This window comes from Dreissena polymorpha, chromosome 9 (genome assembly GCF_020536995.1).
Source record: "Dreissena polymorpha isolate Duluth1 chromosome 9, UMN_Dpol_1.0, whole genome shotgun sequence".
Lineage (NCBI taxonomy): Eukaryota > Metazoa > Mollusca > Bivalvia > Myida > Dreissenidae > Dreissena > Dreissena polymorpha.
Genome location: NC_068363.1, coordinates 82,430,288 through 82,450,019, shown reverse-complemented (window position 1 = coordinate 82,450,019; position 19,732 = coordinate 82,430,288). Strand labels below are relative to the sequence as shown.

The 19,732-nt window shown below is 34.8% G+C and overlaps 2 protein-coding genes and 1 long non-coding RNA gene across 10 annotated transcripts in view; 2 read left to right on the top strand and 1 right to left on the bottom strand.

Moving 5' to 3' along the window:
- Positions 1-1,263: 1,263 nt before the first annotated feature.
- LOC127843977 (nibrin-like) overlaps positions 1,264-19,732 on the top strand; it is a 76,635-nt gene continuing 58,166 nt past the window's right edge. For 4 of the 8 annotated variants that reach the window (XM_052373908.1, XM_052373906.1, XM_052373909.1 and 1 more), the window contains exon 1: positions 2,338-2,386. In XM_052373908.1, the coding sequence (XP_052229868.1) occupies positions 2,353-2,386 (34 nt within the window). In that variant the 5' untranslated portion in view covers positions 2,338-2,352. Of the gene's footprint in view, positions 1,344-1,525; positions 1,669-1,794; positions 1,826-2,337; positions 2,387-15,925; positions 16,126-19,732 lie in introns of those variants that run through there. The other 4 variants (XM_052373913.1, XM_052373905.1, XM_052373907.1 and 1 more) reach the window with 4 other exon arrangements.
- LOC127844000 (putative nuclease HARBI1) lies at positions 4,708-10,681 on the top strand. Its single transcript, XM_052373965.1, has 6 exons — positions 4,708-5,131; positions 5,707-5,846; positions 6,978-7,172; positions 7,521-7,593; positions 8,867-9,048; positions 9,501-10,681. Exons 1-6 carry the CDS (start codon positions 4,919-4,921, stop codon positions 9,721-9,723), a joined length of 1,026 nt encoding a protein of 341 aa, XP_052229925.1. The 5' UTR covers positions 4,708-4,918; the 3' UTR covers positions 9,724-10,681.
- Positions 10,294-15,121, bottom strand: LOC127844017 (uncharacterized). The gene is made up of 3 exons (XR_008032513.1): positions 14,712-15,121; positions 13,970-14,036; positions 10,294-12,852 (listed from the first exon to the last, which is right to left on the bottom strand). It is a non-coding gene; the product is annotated as an uncharacterized LOC127844017 (long non-coding RNA).

The following is a 19,732-nucleotide window of genomic DNA, read 5'->3' as shown; positions in this document are numbered from 1 at the left end:
AATGAATGCAACATTTTGCACATAGAGACCCCCATAATCATACCGTTTCTTATAGGCCATTCAAAGCGGAATCGATTTATGCAATAAAAAGATATGTCAACAAGAAAGAACTTAACACAAATCAAAATCGACTGTTTTTGCTTTTTTCCCGGCCGTTTTCTTGTGGAATGTAAGCTTTTTCAGTGCAATGTTTTACCACGGAGCGTATGTCATCTAGAGTCCGTGGTTTTACTATAGTTTATCATATTTAGGGATTTAGTAGTGAACACCTTTTCAAGCCCGACCACTATCTCACAAAGATACAAGATACAAGATACAAACTTTTATTTCAAGTCGGTTAACAATAAATAACAGTATAACATCAGCAGTTCTGGTGTATCTAAAAGAATAGGAATAAGATTTAAGATTTACAAGGTCATTAAGATAAATTGGAGTTTGATTATTGACTATTTTAAATGTTTCCAAAATAATTGATCTTAGTCTCCTAATTTTTAATGAAGGTAATTTTGACTTATTCAATAAATCGTCATAAGTTGAAACATAATCGTCATAAATAAATCTTAATGCTCTCTCTTGAATTCTTTCCATTTTCTTTGTATTTACTTCCCCACAGAAATGCCATACTACAGGACAATAGTTAAAACTAGATAGGATAAAAGAATGATAGATGGTAAGTTTACCTAATTTACAAAGGTGTTTTCCAATTCTTTTCAAAACATTTAATTGCCTTGAGGCTTTTTTACATATGTTAGATATATTGCTATTAAATTTAAGTTGAAAATCAATTGTGACACCTAATAATTTTACTTCTTCATCACATTTAATAGTCTGATTATTTCCAAGATTGAAGGATGTAATATGTTCTCTAGATTTTTTTCCAATGGCAATGCCTTGAAATTTATCCGGGTTGGCTTGCATTTTATTGTTTGAAAACCAAGCTATTAATGTTTTGCTATCTTCTTCAAGAGTACTAACAACGTCTGTTAAATTCTGTCCTGAGTATGAAAGGGTGTTGTCGTCAGCATAATTATACAAGCTGCTATTTGAAATGAAATAAAAAAATGTCGTTTATAAAAATGTTAAATAAAACCGGCCCAAGAATAGACCCTTGAGGAACTCTTTTGTATAGGTGTTAAAACTGACTATTTAAATTTCCCATACGGACACACTGTTTTCTATGTGAGAGGTAACTCTTTAGCAAATCGGTATGTTTTTTTTAGAGTACAGCCTTACATTACAAGATTATTTAGTATACTGTAACCTATAACATAGTGTAATATATTATACAACGCACGGAGTGTATATTGATCTAGAGTCCGTGTACAACGGTAGTTTGTTTAAAAGTATACACTTTTATAAATATTTTATTTTAGTACATAGTGATTTATATATATCGGGTATCGCCTTAGTTCCCCATATCCTGCTGAATTATGAGTACTCATTTTGACACCAACTACTCGTTTTAAACGTCTTCTATGAACTCTTTCGATATCCTTAGCATTTGAAAATGGTAATATCCCACATTTGTTTAGTGGTACATAGCCTCGTACGGAATGGTGGTCAATCGAAATACAACTAAACATATTTAAGATTTTTAAAATAATAACGCACAATTTCATTTGATTTTTTTTCTAAACATGTGGTATATTATATCCCACTCCAATCCAGGTGAGTATGTTGACAATGACACATTATTCTGAAAAAAATATTTTCAATAAATGAATTTGTGATTCGGACGGCTAAGTTCGGATTTCCATGTGAAAGTACTACTACCAACAAAGGGACCTTTACAATCTTGATTTTCGACTCATGTGCACTGACCATCGTGAGCAAAGCACTGATCCTTTCTTCCTATTGATATGGCCACTTTTATCTTTTTGGCTAGTGACAATAATTCAAATCTCAGCTTTATAGTCTAAAGGGTAGTTGCAATAATTCAACTCTAAGCTTTATAGCCCAATGGGCTGCTTCGAGTTGCAATGCGCTCTCTCTTGTCCATGGGTGCAAAATGTTATCAAAAATGCAAGGGTTAAGGAACACTGAAACTGCAAGAACTTATTAAAGTTTACCTATCTAAACCACAAACTCATCCAAATGGTACCATTAAAGCAAGAAATAATTGATTTTATTGACTTAGGTTTTATTTTGTATGCTGTATCCGCCATATTGGAAAATTGACCCAATATTGGTTAGGTCGCAGAACACCAATATTTTGCACGTCGGGTTATGTGCTCCAGCCTATAAAGTCGATAACGATGTGGTATTCCATAAAGAATACACTGTTTCAAATTTAAACATAAACATGTCAGCGAGAAAAGTGTGTTGAAACATCGTCGTGTTTTTATAGGGTACATGCAAAGGATAACATCCGTAGGTTGCCATTCAGGTAAATTTAACATGTTTATGAAGTTTATTCATTATTTTTCTCAATTTGTCTTGAACGACGTCTGTTTAGTGAAGCGCACGGATTTGCTGCGCTGAACTGCACCCATGTTTATGAAGGGGTGCATATGGACTGCCAGAGCCGCCATAGCAAAAATTATCAAAGGCTCTGGAAGTCAGTTTATATGGACTAGTCTAAAGGGTGGCTGAGAGTTGCAATGCGCCGTTATTTGTCCAAAGGTGCAAAATTTGATCACTACTGAAAATGCTTAGGAACACTAATATTGCAAAAACTTATCAAGGTGTTCCTGTCTTAAGCACAAACTCAAGCAAACGTTACCATCAAAGCAAGAAATAATTGCTTTGTATTTACTTTGTTATTCTTTTGTATGCTCTATCTAAGGGGCAATACTAAAATATTAACTGCTCTGAGCTCCAGAATGAGATGATGGGGCAACCCTCAGACATTGGGCAACCCTGAGACATTAACTGTTCTGAACTCCAGATGATGGGGCAGGGTTTGACATAAAAAAATTTACAGCAAGACCATCGGACCAGCTCCTCTTAAAATGTACTAGCCCGAATCTGATGTCTACTAGACCATCAATGACATAGCAAATAAACACAATTGTTTCATGTACATGAACTAACTGTTTAATCAGGATTTATCAGTAAACAATCCGTGAACACCAGAAAGTTATTTTGATGCATATAGTAAAACAATAAATTAAAATTATTTTTTTGCTTTTCTTCGTCAAATTCAAGCCATGGGAACTGACTCAATTTTCCATAGGATAAAATTGATGTTTTCGTTTTTCTTCATATTTACGTTTCCTGTCAGTTTTACCTTCGAATTCTTCTTTATTAACTGATTTGTCAGACGAAACTCCAAACTTGTACAAAGCCATTATTATGCCCCCCTTCGAAGAAGAGGGGGTATATTGTTTTGCTTATGTCGGTCGGTCGGTCCGTCCACCAGATGGTTTCCGGATGATAACTCAAGAATGCTTAGACCTAGGATCATGAAACTTCATAGGTACATTGATCATGACTGGCAGATGACCCCTATTGATTTTCAGGTCACTAGGTCAAAGGTCAAGGTCACAGTGACTCGAAATAGTAAAATGGTTTCCGGATGATAACTCAAGAATGCTTAGGCCTAGGATCATGAAACTTCATCGGTACATTGATCATGACTGGCAGATGACACCTATTGATTTTCAGGTCACTAGGTCAAAGGTCAAGGTCACAGTGACTCGAAATAGTAAAATGGTTTCCGGATGATAACTCACCAATACTTACACCTAGGATCATGAAACTTCATAGGTACATTGATCATGACTGGCAGATGACCCCTATTGATTTTCAGGTCACTAGGTCAAAGGTCAAGGTCACAGTGACTCGAAACAGTTAAATGGTTTCCGGATGATAACTCACGAATGCTTACACCTAGGATCATGAAACTTCATAGGTACATTGATCATGACTGGCAGATGACTCCTATTGATTTTCAGGTCAGTAGGTCAAAGGTCAAGGTCACAGTGACTCGAAACAGTAAAATGGTTTCCGGATGATTACTCAAGAATGCTTACGCCTAGGATCATGAATACTACCCCAAATATTTCCTGTGTCCCTTGACATATTGCTTTCATATTTTGCATACTTGTTTACCATCATGACCTCAACCTACAAACAAGAGCAGACAACCGTATCAAGCATTTTGATGGAATTATTTCCCCTTTATGCACATTATTGATAAATTTATGTTAAAGTTTGCGTACTACCCCAAATATTTCCTGTGTCCCTTGACATATTGCTTTCATATTTTGCATACTTGTTAACCAACATGACCCCAAACTATAAACAAGAGCAGACAACTGTATCAAGCATTTTGACAGAATTATGGCCCCTTTTATACTTAGATAATTGAACATTTTGCTTAAATTGCCATTACTTCTTTATTTATGATCAGATTTTATAAATACTTTGACAAAACAACATTTACCTGAATACCACAAAAATTATTATTATTATTTTTTTAAAGATCGTCTAATAAATGACCACACCCCACATTATACCCCCCCCCCTCTCAACCCCCTACCTCCCCCCCCCAAACAAAAAATAAACAAAAAAAATATGTTTTTTCCTTCTTTTTTTTTGAAAGATCGTCTTATAAATTATTGAATATGAACAATTTCCTCATGATGGCTTACGTTATACTGTCAAGCACTCGAATAGTCGAGCGCGCTGTCCTCTGACAGCTCTTGTTTTATTTACGACCAGGGCCCCGTTTCATCAACGATCGCATCGCAAATTTAATGCCAAAATATCGCACATTTCTTATCGCATCGCAATTTGCGTTTCATCAAATATCGCATCGCCGATTTGAGTTGCGATATTCGCACATCGCCAATAATGAGGCTATTTTGCGTTTCATCAAAAATCGCACATCGCAAGAGCACCTGTTTTTTGCGATATTTTGCTTAAAACATGCGATCACACAAACCCAGTCGCAGACGGTAAAAAAAAATTCAATATGGCCGACGTGTTGTTTTTTTTTATGGAAAATAACGCGAGAAGGACAGAGCGGGAGTTCCGGCCCCGTCTGGAGATAGGCGGGGTTCGCGATATCGACTTTGTGAATCGGTATCGGGTAAACAGAACCACCGCACAGGAGCTAGTGGAGCTTCTGGGGCAGGATCTTGCCAGATCCGAACGTGGCGGAAAAACAATTTCGCCAGAGACCAAGGTAACATTAATGCAATCGACATGAATTTGCTAATTTGTTACTGTATATTTGCTGGGAGAAATTGACACACTAAGTACGGGGATTACGATCGTTATCAAGTACAGCAGAGTGCTGTTTTCTTACATCCGGTCTTAATTTGTTCTCATATCAACAGGTCAACACGGATACTAAAATGACATTGTATGATAATATAACCGTTGGATAAGCAGGCATAAATAGGCAAATCGAACAACGATTTAGTTGTAATTCGACTCATTCAAATTATGGATTAATTCAAGGCTTTGTTAACCAACAATATGAAATAAATACAATCTAGGTCACGTACATGTACAGTAAGTTTGAACTGGTATTTTTAGTAGTTTGTATTAATTTATTAGTTGTTCACACATTTTTCATCATCATAATTGTTTTCCTTTTTTCTGATCTTTTCAACTGCAGAGTGGAGTCAGTGGAGTAAAGCTACTAGGGCCAACATGATCGTTTTTTTTGTTTGTTATTGGTCTTTTGATTGTAAATGATATTTCAAGTACTGTGACCAAATTTTATTTATGAATGTTTTAACATTGTTGCTGCAGATCCTCGTCAGCCTAAGATTTCTTGCGAAAGGGGCATTCTATTCTGAACTAGCCGACACCCATGGCATCAGTCGCTCGAGCGTGTCCAGAACTGTGCATAACTTTGTGGAGTCTGTCAACAACAACCTGGACAATATTAGGTACATACTTTAACTGTAAGATAGATTTGATATAATATTATTGTACTTACAGTTACAAACAGACAATCTTAAGTCTACGGTTTTTCTTTTTTTATCTGTCACACTTTAGTGTCCATATTCATTGTCAGACTTTTACCTTATTTTTTATTTTTTTTATAGCAGCTCATAAACCAAGGTCAAGATCAGCAACTGCAGCACAATTTTTATTCTTATAAGTTATCTTTAATTTATTTTTAATAATGCTATGATCTTAACTGTCTAAATATTATAATTGTATATCACATGCCATAGTTCTTTCGTTTTTAACATGTTAAAATAATCACGTTTATTGTATTCAGGTTAATTAATTTATTTATTTATTATAATTGATCTCAACTCAAGGACGATACTGTTTGTTTATATAATGTAAATTTCATGTAATGTTCAATTGTATATTTGTTATATGTTTGTTGTTATATTATGTCGGTCAATAGTGATACATCGCTAATGTTATACTTGTTATGTACAAACCGACTTGAAATAAAATTTGTAATGTATTGTATTGTTACAAATAGACAATCCATTTTTACTTATTGATGTTAAACACGGGCTTGGCACAGACAATTCTTAAAGTTAATAGTCTGCAACAGTAGAAAAATGTAGCTTTCTTAGAAATCCTATATATGAAAACGCAACTCCAGACTCCAAAAGCTTTACCAAATTGCTCATATAACCACTGGTATGTGGAGGTGGCAATGAACAATTTTACTGCAATATTTCACATTTTATATCTCCATTTTGTTATATATTTATCAGCTGATGAGTATTAATTGAAATGTTGAAATTAAATGGTGGCCTTGTAGTTGACAATTCTTACTATGTTTTTTTTTTTTAAATCAATATCATAATCATGACCATTTTATGATACAAGTATGATGCAAGTGAATACAAATGTAAATACATTACTATAAAATATAAAAGATATTTTTTTTCTCAAATACAGCGCTTTCTCAGAGGTGTATTTCTATATATTGGTATATTGGGTTATGTTATTGTTTTTGTTAAAAAAGTAAAATTAATGGTAAAATGGTTATTATTTTATACACATCACAGCTTAAACATATTCTTATATATATAATTTTTCTAAAACAGGTTTCCAATCGACAGAGAAGATGTTGTAAAAGAGAAGAGGGCATTTTACAACAAATGTAGACTTCCGAATCTTGTTGGAGCAGTGGATGGGACCTTAATCCCAATCACTACTCCAACTGTAGATGAGGAAGTCTACGTTTGTCGAAAAGGTTACCACGCCATCAACTGCCAGGCGATTGTAAACACAAGCTTGAAGTATGTATACACTCTTTAATTAATGTAGCAACTCAGTTTTTATTAAACTAATAGATTATATTTTGTTGTGAAATGCATTACCATTTTAAAGTACAAATATCTTAAATCCCTTCACCTATTTTCTTTTTAGTTTGACATATTACAAAATGTTCTAGTGCTACAACCATTACTTCATTATGATTATCAAGTATGAGTTAATTTCATTTATATCCTGAACTCAGGGGTAATTTGCCAAAATTGCTTTCCACTGATTCATGTAGCTCTTATTAGTTATTACTCCTGTTAATTTTTCGTTCCAAAACTTACCCTTTAAAAGTGGGCCATTAATTGAGAAATAATGCATTTCAGGTTCATTAGTGTTGTGGCGAAATGGCCGGGCTCTACCCATGATGGAGCGGTATTTGAAAATTCAAGAATTAAGGTAAAATAAATAATTCTTCATGTATCAAATTTTAGTTACCATAATTAAAAGTGTTGTTAATAATTTAAAAGGATGAAAATACCAAAACTTGTAAGAAAGTTGTGACCTATGATACTCTCACTCATGTCTGAGTATCAATGGCTCACCATTGCTAAAGGTGTGCAAGCAGTCAAATGCTTACAGAGGAAAACTGCCCAATGGATCTGACCGCAGTGATAGGACATTGTTGTTAAAAATGAAGTAAAATCCAACCAACAGAACCAAAAATACATAAATACTACAACTATAATTAACTGATACTGTTTTTAAATTGCAGTACTGAAAACGATTTGTATATTTATTTTTAAGCTCCACTGGCCAGAGGCCAGGGGGGGCTAATGTCATGGTCCTGTGTCCGTCGGGCGTGCATGATTTTAACATTTTCTTTAAACATCTTCTCCTAAACTACAAAACCAATTGTGATAAAATTTATCGCAAATGTTCCTGGGGTTAACCTCTTTCAAATTTGTTCAAATTATGTCCCTGGGGTCAAATTTGACCCCGCCCCGGGGGTCATTTATTGAACATATGCTTATATAAAGCCTATTTTGTGCGAAATTTAAAAATCTTCTTGTCCATAACAATTTGGGCCTAGTGCTACCACATTTGGTATGTAGTGCTATTTAATAGTTCTCTACTTTGTTTGTTCAAATTATGCCCCTGTGGTCAATTTTGACACTGCACCGGGGATCACAAAAATTAACATACGGTTAAATAAGGCCTATTTTGTGCAAACTTTAAAAATCTTCTTGTTCATAATTATAGAGCCTATGGCTACCAAATTTGGTATGTAGTGACATTTAATATTCTCTACCAAGTTTTTTCAAATTATGCCTCTGGGCTCAAATTTGACCCTGCCCTGGGGGTCACAAAAATGAACATATGCTTAAATAAGGCCTATTTTGTGCAAACTTAAAAAAAAAACTTCTTGTTCATAATTATATAGCCTAGGGCTACTAAATTTAGTATGTAGTGACATCTAATGGTCCTCAACCAAATTTGTTCAATTATTCCCCTGGGCTCAAATTTTACCCTGCCCCAGGTGTCACAAAACTGAACATATGCTTATATAAAGCCTCTTTTGTGCAAACTTTAAAAATCTTCCTGTCCATAACCATTGGGCCTAGGGGTACCAAATTTACTTTTAAAAGTACATGAATATAATGTTACTGATACAAAGGCTATAACATGTTATTTATAAGTTGTGATTTGATTTTTACATATTTCACTCTAGGGACATCTTGATGCTACAGCAAATGTAGTTCTTCTGGGCGATAGTGGATATGCCCTGAGCCCCTCCCTACTCACCCCCATAATGAATCCCCGTTCCCAACAGGAAGAGCGGTACAACCGCAGACACAAGATGGGTCGGGAAGTTGTGGAACGGGGATTCGGGATATTGAAGTCCAGATTCAGGTATAGAAATATTTATTCTTCCTTTCATAGATATTCTTATTTAACATATCAGACTTATATATTGTGATATCAAATATACCAAATAATACCCAGTGTACTTTAAATAAATAATCGTATAAACTGAACATAATTGTTAACAGATTAATTGCTATATTTATAAACTTATTATATCTTTCAAATTAAACATGATTGTGCATTTTCTTTATTACATTGGAATGCACAAATTTTGTCCTGCAAACATGTATTATCAGTTTATCACAGACATGTTTTCATGTCTATCATGTTCAAATAACCTAATGCAGCAATTGAAATGAAATACAAATATTCCGAAAATAATAACAGTTGTTCGACTTGAATATTTAATATTAATTTGATGCTTATCTCAGCACTGACCAGTTCAATGGACAATAAAAAGTTAAAGAATTATTCATGATGTGTTTCCTTACTTATAGATGTCTACATCGATCAGGGGGTGTTTTGCCATACAAGCCCCATCAGTGTGCGGCCTTGTTTGTAGCGTGCTGCCGGCTGCACAATCTGCTGATGGACAATGGGGAGGAGCAGGAAGTGGATGCCGATGTCATTGAGGAGGATGACAACAATGATGACCCTGTCGAAGTTGTACTGAATCAGCGTGGTGCTGCTGTTCGAGATTATTATGTAAACCTAAATTAACATTCGTAAAGATAAAACAAAATAGTTGGACCTATTGTTTGTTAAAACGTAAATTAAAATGTTTCTTTTTTTAGTTCGCCTTTTTTAATACGTTGTGGTAGCCTTGTCATTTACAAAAGTTTTTTTGTTTTTTTTATATTTATTTCCATTAGATATTGGGTAAATACATGATGTCAGTGAATAAAATAAGAATCCATTTAAAATAAAGGTAACTAAGCTAAGTATCTCTTTGTACCCATGTATGTCCCTTGCATAATTAGAAATTTCATGTTTGCGTTATTATATTTGTCCATGCAATTCAATTGAATACATTATTGGATAATGCACCTTTAAGTATTAACCTGACTGACTAGCTAAATGACTGAATTACTGACTGAACTTAGGGGGCGGGTTCCGCGACCGCGGAGCCGACACTACGCCCCTGAGTGACCAACCGACTGACCAAGCCAGGGTACCGGCGGGGCCCGCTACCACGTCCCCGACCGCCCCTGTGCTGACTGACGGACATAACGTTGTTTTTTTATTCTGACTAACTGACGGACTGACTGACATTTTCTTTACATGTGTTCCTTTTTCTTAATGTTTTTTTTTTTATACATATTTGTTAATTGTTATTTTGTCTGCACATTAACATATATGTATTTAATACATTCTGTGCATTGTGTACTCTTCGTGATTATGTTGAATTTTAAATGTAAACATTGTTGAATTTTGATATCATTATATGTGGCTGTACTTGGAAAGGAAAATATTAACTACCATTTTATTTAAACAAATGATAAAATGCAAACCAATCATACATTAAGCACTGATTTCTCATTTTTGTTCACCACATGTTCATACGCATTCTACATAATTCACTCATGTCGTTGGATGTTATATCTGAGACGTATTCTTGTTGATACTTGTTTTGGAGGAAGTATAGTAGCAGCCAATAAATAGATCATTTAGTTTATAATTTGTTGTTTTATTTGATTTCTATATGCCCCTTTGGAAAAAGGAACATGTTATGTTAAACAGTATTCATCTGATCTTCACCAATCTTTGTCAAAAGTTGAATTTGGATGATATATAGGCCAGTTTCAAATATGGGTCATGTAGTGTTAAATACTAGGTCATATGGTCACTTAGTGCATTTTCAGCATTCAGCATGTTGTTCAGCTCTAATTCGAACAATATTCATCCAATCTTCCCCAATCTTATTTAGGATTTGCATCAAGTTTATATAGATCAAATTCGAATGTAGGTTATATATGCTTAAAAAGTATGTCAAAGTATTTCTTGGTGAATCGTTAACATTCAACATGTTGTCCAGGCTCGAATTCAATCAGTAGTGTCGCAAAATTTGAACTTCGACGGAAGCAATCAAAGTTAAACTTTGCACAAATTATCTACACTAAATTTTAATTTAGTCAAGAACCTGTGGTCTTATTTACGGGTGCTGCCACCAGTCCATTTAGACAAATTTCCATGTAACTTGTACAACTAGCCGAGCTAGTAGAAATTAAATAAGTCATTTGTTTCTACTACTACAGTTTATTTACAAAGTATACACACTTTATTTCCAACATTTCCAACAAAAGTCCAACATTTAAAAATATACATACATCATTTTAAAACATACTCAGTTTATTCTTCGAAGGGGGGGCATAAAAATCTGTGCTTACCTAACATCGCATTTACATTTAACTAAAATGTTAAAAAGCGTTATATACATAAGAATGCATTGAATACTATAAGGGCGGTTTCGGTAAGTACTGGTTTTACCCCACTTGCTAAAACGGCATTGACCATAAAAGTTGGCGCTGATTGGTCGAAATTGAACCATGACCTAGTTCACACGCCTTTTCATTTAGGATGTAAACATTATTGCACTTTTAAAGGAATGAGTGTTATATAAAGAATATGGAAATGGACAATTGAAAGAAACACATGTCTTGCACTATAGTAATAAAATGTTATTATTATTAATATTAAACAATGGGAAAATATACAACTTGTTGGACATTAATTGGTTGAGAAGCTGGATCTTACTTAATTAGCTCTATGTTTTTAAAGGATTGCACATTTATATGAAAATATGATGTATAATTGCATTTTTATTTTATTTTGGAATATATTTGAGTGTGACAGCAAATGTTGAACTCTTGCAACCTAAGACCCTGTCTGTAAAGTACCTTAAAGGATATAGGGCTATTGAGAAGCGATTACCTCCCAGGGTGGCGTTATGACAATATCTAAAAGGAAATTTAAAAATAATATTTACAGGATAGGGGTAATGAATATTTTGTCGCCAAACGGTCACCTTTATAGGGCCACATAAAAATTTAACAGTAAAACAATGTACTGTACAGTTAAAAGAGACAAAACAATTAAGTTTATACATGAGATTAACTTATAAACATTGTGTACAACATTAAAACAATATGATAGTTATGTTTATAGCATTTACAAATAAGAATAACAGTAATTCTGAACATTTACCATGCTCCAAAATATCCGGTATATGCATCTTTTGACAATTTAATAACCTGAAAATAATACAGCATTACAAATGCAAAATGATTGAATAATTTGGAAAGTTCTGTTGTTATCGTTATATTTTGTGACACTACAAGGATTTTTTATATGAAGTACATGTATAACATATACCACTCACTGTAATAGCATGGATGAACGAGTGGTCTAAAATGCTAGACTCTTATTCCAAGGGTCAGTGGTTCGAGCCCAGTTGAGTTTAACTTTTTTTCTTTAATTGTACATGTATTCACTTTTTTATGGAGCTATTTAGTTCCAATGTTTACATTTATTAATTTAAAGCATTTAATGACAAACTTCAGTAGTTGCATAAATCTGTGAATAGGTCCCTTTAAACAAGGTAGAAATAACAGCAAAATGTATATCATGGTGTGTTATTTCTTTAAACATAATTAACACTCATTTTATAGACTAGTTTTGTCTATGGCCCCCGCTTTTAAAAATTTGTGGGATCCAACAAGTTGTCCAGGAAAGCTTTGCCAGCTGTTAATTTTAGTGTTGAACTTATGTCCTGCAGTATTTCATTCCGCTTTACACTCTCCTCTAGCATTTGCCGAGATATGTCAATCATTTCCTGATGACAATCACAATCTGCAAGTGGGATTAAATAAATCTGATATATTAAACTATGTGATGAATCATTAATTAATTTCTTTGTCTTTTACAAAACTGTTATTTTAAGTGACTATCAGTGTTTATTGAAGGAGGTTAAATATGATTATCTCCAAGTATGCTTCATGTCAGTCACCTTTCATAACAAAAATGTTTGAAATCAATCAATTAATGATGGTAAGCATTGTGAGAAATTTGATCTACCCTTCATACTTGTCTTCCTGTTGCTGTTTTGAAATAATTTATGAGTACATGGTCTCCCTCCTCTGAATGGTAACAGTAACAGTATAGTAACATGTCATTTACTTTCAGCTACATATATATTGAAGAAAGTGCATTCAAATACTGATCGTAATGATTTTTTAGTGATTATTAATCACAAAAACTTCATGTGTCAAATGCTAAATGATTGTATAAAAAGTGTGAAAAGGGAAAAAATATTAATAGTAATGGTGGGATTGAACTTACATCCTGACAATAATATAGCCGCAATTTGAATAAAAACAGGTTAAGCAATTATCCCCCTCTTAAAACTTATTACTTGCTTTGAATTAGTTTTTAGACCTTTGAATTTGAAGGATGACCTTAACCTTTCACCACTCAAAATGTGCAGCTCCATGAGATACACATGCATGCCAAATATCAAGTTGCAATCTTCAATATTGCAAAAATTATGGCCAACGTTAACGGACAGACAGACGGACGGACTGACAGTTCAACCGCTATATGCCACCCTACCGGGGGCATGAAAACCTATAATCATGGAGTAGGAAACCGAATATTTACACCTTGCTATTCATAATACATTTTAATTGTATAAATAAACCAATAAGTAATTGTACAAATAAATAAGTAAGATGATAACTTTTGTTTCTATCTGTAAAGTGATTTTTATTATTGACTCTTAAATTTTATGTTATTCATGTTATATGCTTCTGACATGGGCCTGTTTAGTATAGTTGTATAGTTGTAAGTGATTCATAATTTGTTATTGGCTTTACGGCAAAGTTTAAGTACAGCTAAGTTATTCATTTATAAAACTTATTACTACCATCATGGATTCTTCTTCCTATACAAACATATAAGGTATATTTACCTTCCAATCACACCACTTTTTCATTGAATCTTCTACGTTCCTCTCGTTCCCCCCTACGGAATTTATTCTGCAAAAGTTTCAAATTAAACAAATGAATACATCTCAATATGTTCTTTCATTTTTTACCAAAAATAGTGGTAGGAGTGAGGGAGAGTACTTGGAAGTCTATATAAGTACAGTAGACATGGTCAATTTATTTTGTTATATTTAATATATAATTCATACAATATATCAGACTATTTCAAGCCAACACTATCAAAAGGTAACCAGTTGTTACTCCCCATGGACGTCACTCCCCATGAACATGCAGTTTGTTAAGATTACAGATTAGATTACAAGGTATGATCACATCTTTCCATGGGCACTTGCACTTTGATGTTAAAACAATTAATACGTTTTTATTCATTAACACTTCATTAAAAGATCAATTCCATTTTTCAGGGTAATTATAGATCAACTAAACTTAGGAGGAGGACAAATTTTCATTAGTGTGAATATACCCTATCACAATGTCAAGGAATATCAATGCTGAAAAGTAAACAATTTCAAAACCTTTCTTTCTGTGCATGGCAGTCACGCTGCATTTGAACTTCGTGATTTTAGATTATTAGGATAATCATTACACACAACCTGTGTAACGTTAATGTGTCCATACCAATTTAATTATATTTCAAGATGGTCCTCCATTTAATGTAAAAAGAACAAGAAAATTATGACCATGTCAATGTAAATTTTAACTCACGATTGGACGATGTCCGACCATGCACGGTCTTTGTCTTTCTTTGATAATGTGCCGGACAATTTGCCCCACAACACTTCATAATTTTGTTGGACGCCCTCGAGCAGTTCCTAGAGTTCTCTTGGCTGCCAAGAGGCGCTCCTATTCTCTACGAGATCTGCCATTGTTGTTGTTTGATCGTCTGTCAAATATGACAGGTGGCGCGAGATTCAGCAGGTGCCCGTTTTTTACGTCATTTTGATAGTAGACTGTGAGCGATTATCGCTCATAGCACTAAACTACCGGCAAACTACCGGCAAGAATCTGCGATATGTTTGATGAAACGCTTTTTAAAAAATATCGCAATCGCAGGTAAAAGATCAGCAATCGGCGATCGGCGATAATATCGCATCGCAAATTTTGATGAAACGGGGCCCAGTCTGACAAGCTAAACGCAGTTTTACTAGCCCAACCACCGATTTTACTAGACAATGTCTGTCAGACGTGTCTTAGTGTCGAAACATGTGGGGCAACCCTAAGACATTAACTTTTCTGAGCTCCAGATGATGGGCAACCCTAAGACATTAACTGTTCTGAGCCTCAGATGATGGAGCAACCCTAAGACATTAACTGTTCTGAGTTCCAGATGATGGGAAAACCCTTATACATTAACTCTTATGAGCTCCATATTATGGAGCAACCCTAGGACATTAACTGTTCTGACAGTGTTTTTCCTCTATATTAAGTTAGCACCGTAAATTGGCACCATTCCCAATGCAACCATTTTTCCCAATTTCAAAATGAAAATTCCCAATTCAAATAAAAAAATTCCCAATTCGCAGGGAAAAAAAATCGGCGATGTTTGCTCTATTGTTTTACCACAAAAGTCGAGTTAAACTAAATTCAGTGCTTGTTAACCAACAGGGGGAAGTAACTGCAGCAAGTGTTGATGACGATATATGGATTGGTTCTCGTTGTCTAAATACTCCTGTACTCGATATGGGGAACTTTAATCAAAACGCAACACATTTTCGCGAATTACCAGCAACAATGGCGTCGCATAATTCAAAGTGGAATAGCTGTTGTTCTTAATAGAGATTATTATAATAAATTTCAACTATCTACCAAACTATATAATGCTTGATAATCTAGCATTATATAGTTTGGTTGATAGTTGAAATTTAAAATGTGATTTTAATTTCTTTTGTTGCAGTCATCACTTGATTAGTCAATATATTACATGTATGCAATTGAGTTCACATAACATGCAAAATCCTTGATTGTTCAGATGTTTTTAAATGTCTATTAAACATGATATTAGATACAATTCTGATATTAAAGGTGTTAATCGATGCAACATAGCAGCGTTTACTTTTGATTTCTAAATTCTAAGTACAAATTCAAATACAGGAATGTCATCTGTGACTGGGTGGCAAATGCAAGTATTTTATTTTGTCCATATATTATTTTTCAATGATAAATATAAAATTAACCAGAAATCACACAGTTTTTTAAGTTTAGTATATGCTTTATTAAGATTTGAGCATAATGAATAAATTTCTCAATTTTGATGAAAACGACGCTAATTTTCCCAATTTGACCTGTACCGGCACCAGTTCCAAACTGGTGAGGAAAAACACTGGTTCTGAGCTCAATATGAAGGTGCAAACCTAAAACATTTACTGTCCTGAGCTCCAGATATAATGGGGCAACCCTAAGACATTAACTGTTTTGAGCTCCAGATGATGGGGCAACCCTAAGATATTAACTGTCATGAGCTCCAGATGATGGTGCAATCCTAAGATATAAACTGCTCTGAGCTCCAGGTAATAGGGCCACCCTAAGAAATTAGCTGTTGTAAGCTCCAGATGATGGGCAACATTTAGACAATCAGTGACTGTTCTGATCTCCAGAAAATGTGGTAACATTAGGACATTTACTTTTCTGAGCTCCAGATGATGGGGAAACCCTAAGACATTAACTGTTCTGAGCTCCAGATGATGGAGCAACCCTAAGACATTAATTCTTCTGAGCTCCAGATGATGGGACGACCCTAAAATATTAACTCTTATGACTTCCATATTATGGGGCCACCTTAAGACATTAACTGTTCTGCGCTCCAGATAATGGGAAACCTTTATACGTTTACTGTTCTGATTTCCAGATAATGGGCAACCCTAAGACATTTACTGTTCTGATTTCCAGATTATGGGCAACCCTAAGACATTTACTGTTCTGATTTCCAGATAATGGGCAACCCTAAGACATTTACTGTTCTGAGCTGCAAATTATTTGGAAAACCTAAGACATTAACTGTTTTGAGCTCCAGATGATGGGGAAGCCTTAAGACATTAACTGTTCTGAACTCCAGAAGATGGGGCAATCCTAAGACATTAAGTGTTCTCAGCTCCAGACAATGGGGCAATCCTAAGACATTAGCTTTTCTGAGCTCCAGATGATGGGGCAACCCTAAGACATTAACTGTTCTGAGCTCCAGATGATGGGGCAACCCTAAGACATTAACTGTTTTGAGCTCCAGATGATGGGGCAGCCTTAAGACATTAACTGTTCTGAGCTCCAGAAGATGGGGCAATCCTAAGACATTAACTGTTCTGAGCTCAAGATGATGGGGCAACCCTAAGACATTAACTGTTATGAGCTCCAGATGATAGGGAAACCCTAAGACATTAACTGTTCTGCGCTCCAGGTAACAGGGCAACCCTAAGACATTAACTGTTCTGCGCTCCAGGGTACCGTTTTACTAAGCAACTTACGCAAGTCTTAGACTTACGCACACATTTGAAAATAATTGAATTTCATTTATGCCAGATTGATGCAAATTAAATTTTACTTGCAATGTAACTTTATATTATGAATTTTATTAAAACATGCCATATGTCAATGTAGCAAGCATTTGAAGGAACTATCCTGACTAAAAAATATGTGCGTAAGTCTACAAATTGCGGAAGTAGCTTAGTAAAACGGTACCCAGGTAACACTGGGCATACATGCTATAAGTCCCGGATTGCCCGGGATGGTCCCAGAAATGAAGAACGTGTCCCGCAGTCCCGGAAATCTGTCAAATGTTCCGAATTTTACAAAATCCATATATACACGCAGTGTACCTTATCTTAGGCTTAACTGCACCTTGAATCTGTGTTCCCACTAATTCGCAGCGTCTCCATGGCAATGCCTACCCGAATAGGTGACTACGCTACGTGTCAAAATTGATCAATTAACAGGGGTCCTGTAATCATAGCGATTGTCTCACATTTGCAGTCAAACCGAAAAGGCGGCATTGTTTAATGTGGTTGTTAATTGGCTTTAATATACTACGTTATAATTACCCTCTGCTTAAGGGCAAAGTAGTTGCTCACACAACTGAAGATTCGTGCGGTTGTGAATTAGTCATGCAGGAATAACCCTGTGTCAATATCACTATAGTTTCAGTGGCTTTGTTATACCAAGCACACTTATCGGGCCTATTATGTACTCCTCCACGATAAAATCATGGACAGTTACTTCGGAGACTTTTGATGAAAACAGCGATGTTGTCCGTGTGGAAATTGTGCATTTCATGCATAATTTAGTTATATCAAAACATTTATTTTTACGCGAGATTAAATAAAAAAAACAAAAAAACAATGTGTATCTTTATGGTCTTTAAGAGAATTAATTATTGAAACAATTAGTGTAACGTATACTAATTAAACAAACTGCGAATCGCCTATTAGGCTGATATATTATACGATTTTACTTTGCTAGGCGCACCTGCCGCTTACTTATTTAAAAAAGATGGCGGACTTAAAAAAAAAAAATTGTGACTTGGCAAACATGGGAAATAAAGATCGAATTATCGATGGAGATCATACACTTAAAAAATATTAATGAAATGCCTGTGATAATCAATGATGCATAAAATCGTTTTAGATTCTAACAACATATTTATAAGTAATGTACTCAATTTACGATTTAAAAAAATGCGTACCAGAAATGCATATATGTCTAAATATATCGCTATATGTGTACATGTCCTGGAAAATCGGCAAATATCCTGGAAAATTATGCTCAATGTCCCAGAATTGGTCTAGAAATGTATGGCATGTATGTAACGGCAACTCTAAGACATTAACTTTTCTGAGCTTCAGATAACAGGGCAACCCTAAGACATGAACTGTTTGAGCTTCAGATAATTTGCATAAATGCTTATATATACACATTTAATGGACCAAAAACACATAAGGATTTTTACACTTTGCATATATGTCTAAATATATCGCTCTATGTGTACAAGTCCTGGAAAATCAGCAAATATCCCGGAAAATTATGCTCAATGTCCAGGAATCGGTCTAGAAATGTATGGCATGTATGTAACAGGGCAACCCTAAGACATTAACTTTTGTGAGCTTCAGATAACAGGGCAACCCTAAGACATGAACTGTTTGAGCTTCAGATAATTTGCATAAATTCTTATATATACACATTTAATGGAGCAAAAACACATTAGGATTTTTATGTCCCCCACTATAGTAGTGGGGGACATATTGTTTTTGCCCTGTCTGTTGGTCTGTCTGTTGGTCTGTCTGTTGGTCTGTCTGCGCCAACTTTAACATTTTGCAATAACTTTTGCTATATTGAAGATATCAACTTCATATTTGGCATGCATGTGTATCTCATGAAGCTGCACATTTTGAGTGGTGAAAGGTCAAGGTCAAGGTCATCTTTCAAGGTCAGAGGTCAAATATATATGGCCAAAATCGCTCATTTTATGAATACTTTTGCAATATTGAAGATAGCAACTTGATATTTGGCATGCATGTGTATCTCATGGAGCTGCACATTTTGAGTGGTGAAAGGTCAAGGTCAATGTCATCCTTCAAGGTCAGAGGTCAAATATATGTGGCCCAAATCGCTTATTTTATACATACTTTTGCAATATTGAAGATAGCAACTTGATATTTGGCATGCATGTGCATCTCATGGAGCTGCACATTTTGAGTGGTGAAAGGTCAAGGTCATCCTTCAAGGTCAGAGGTCAAATATTT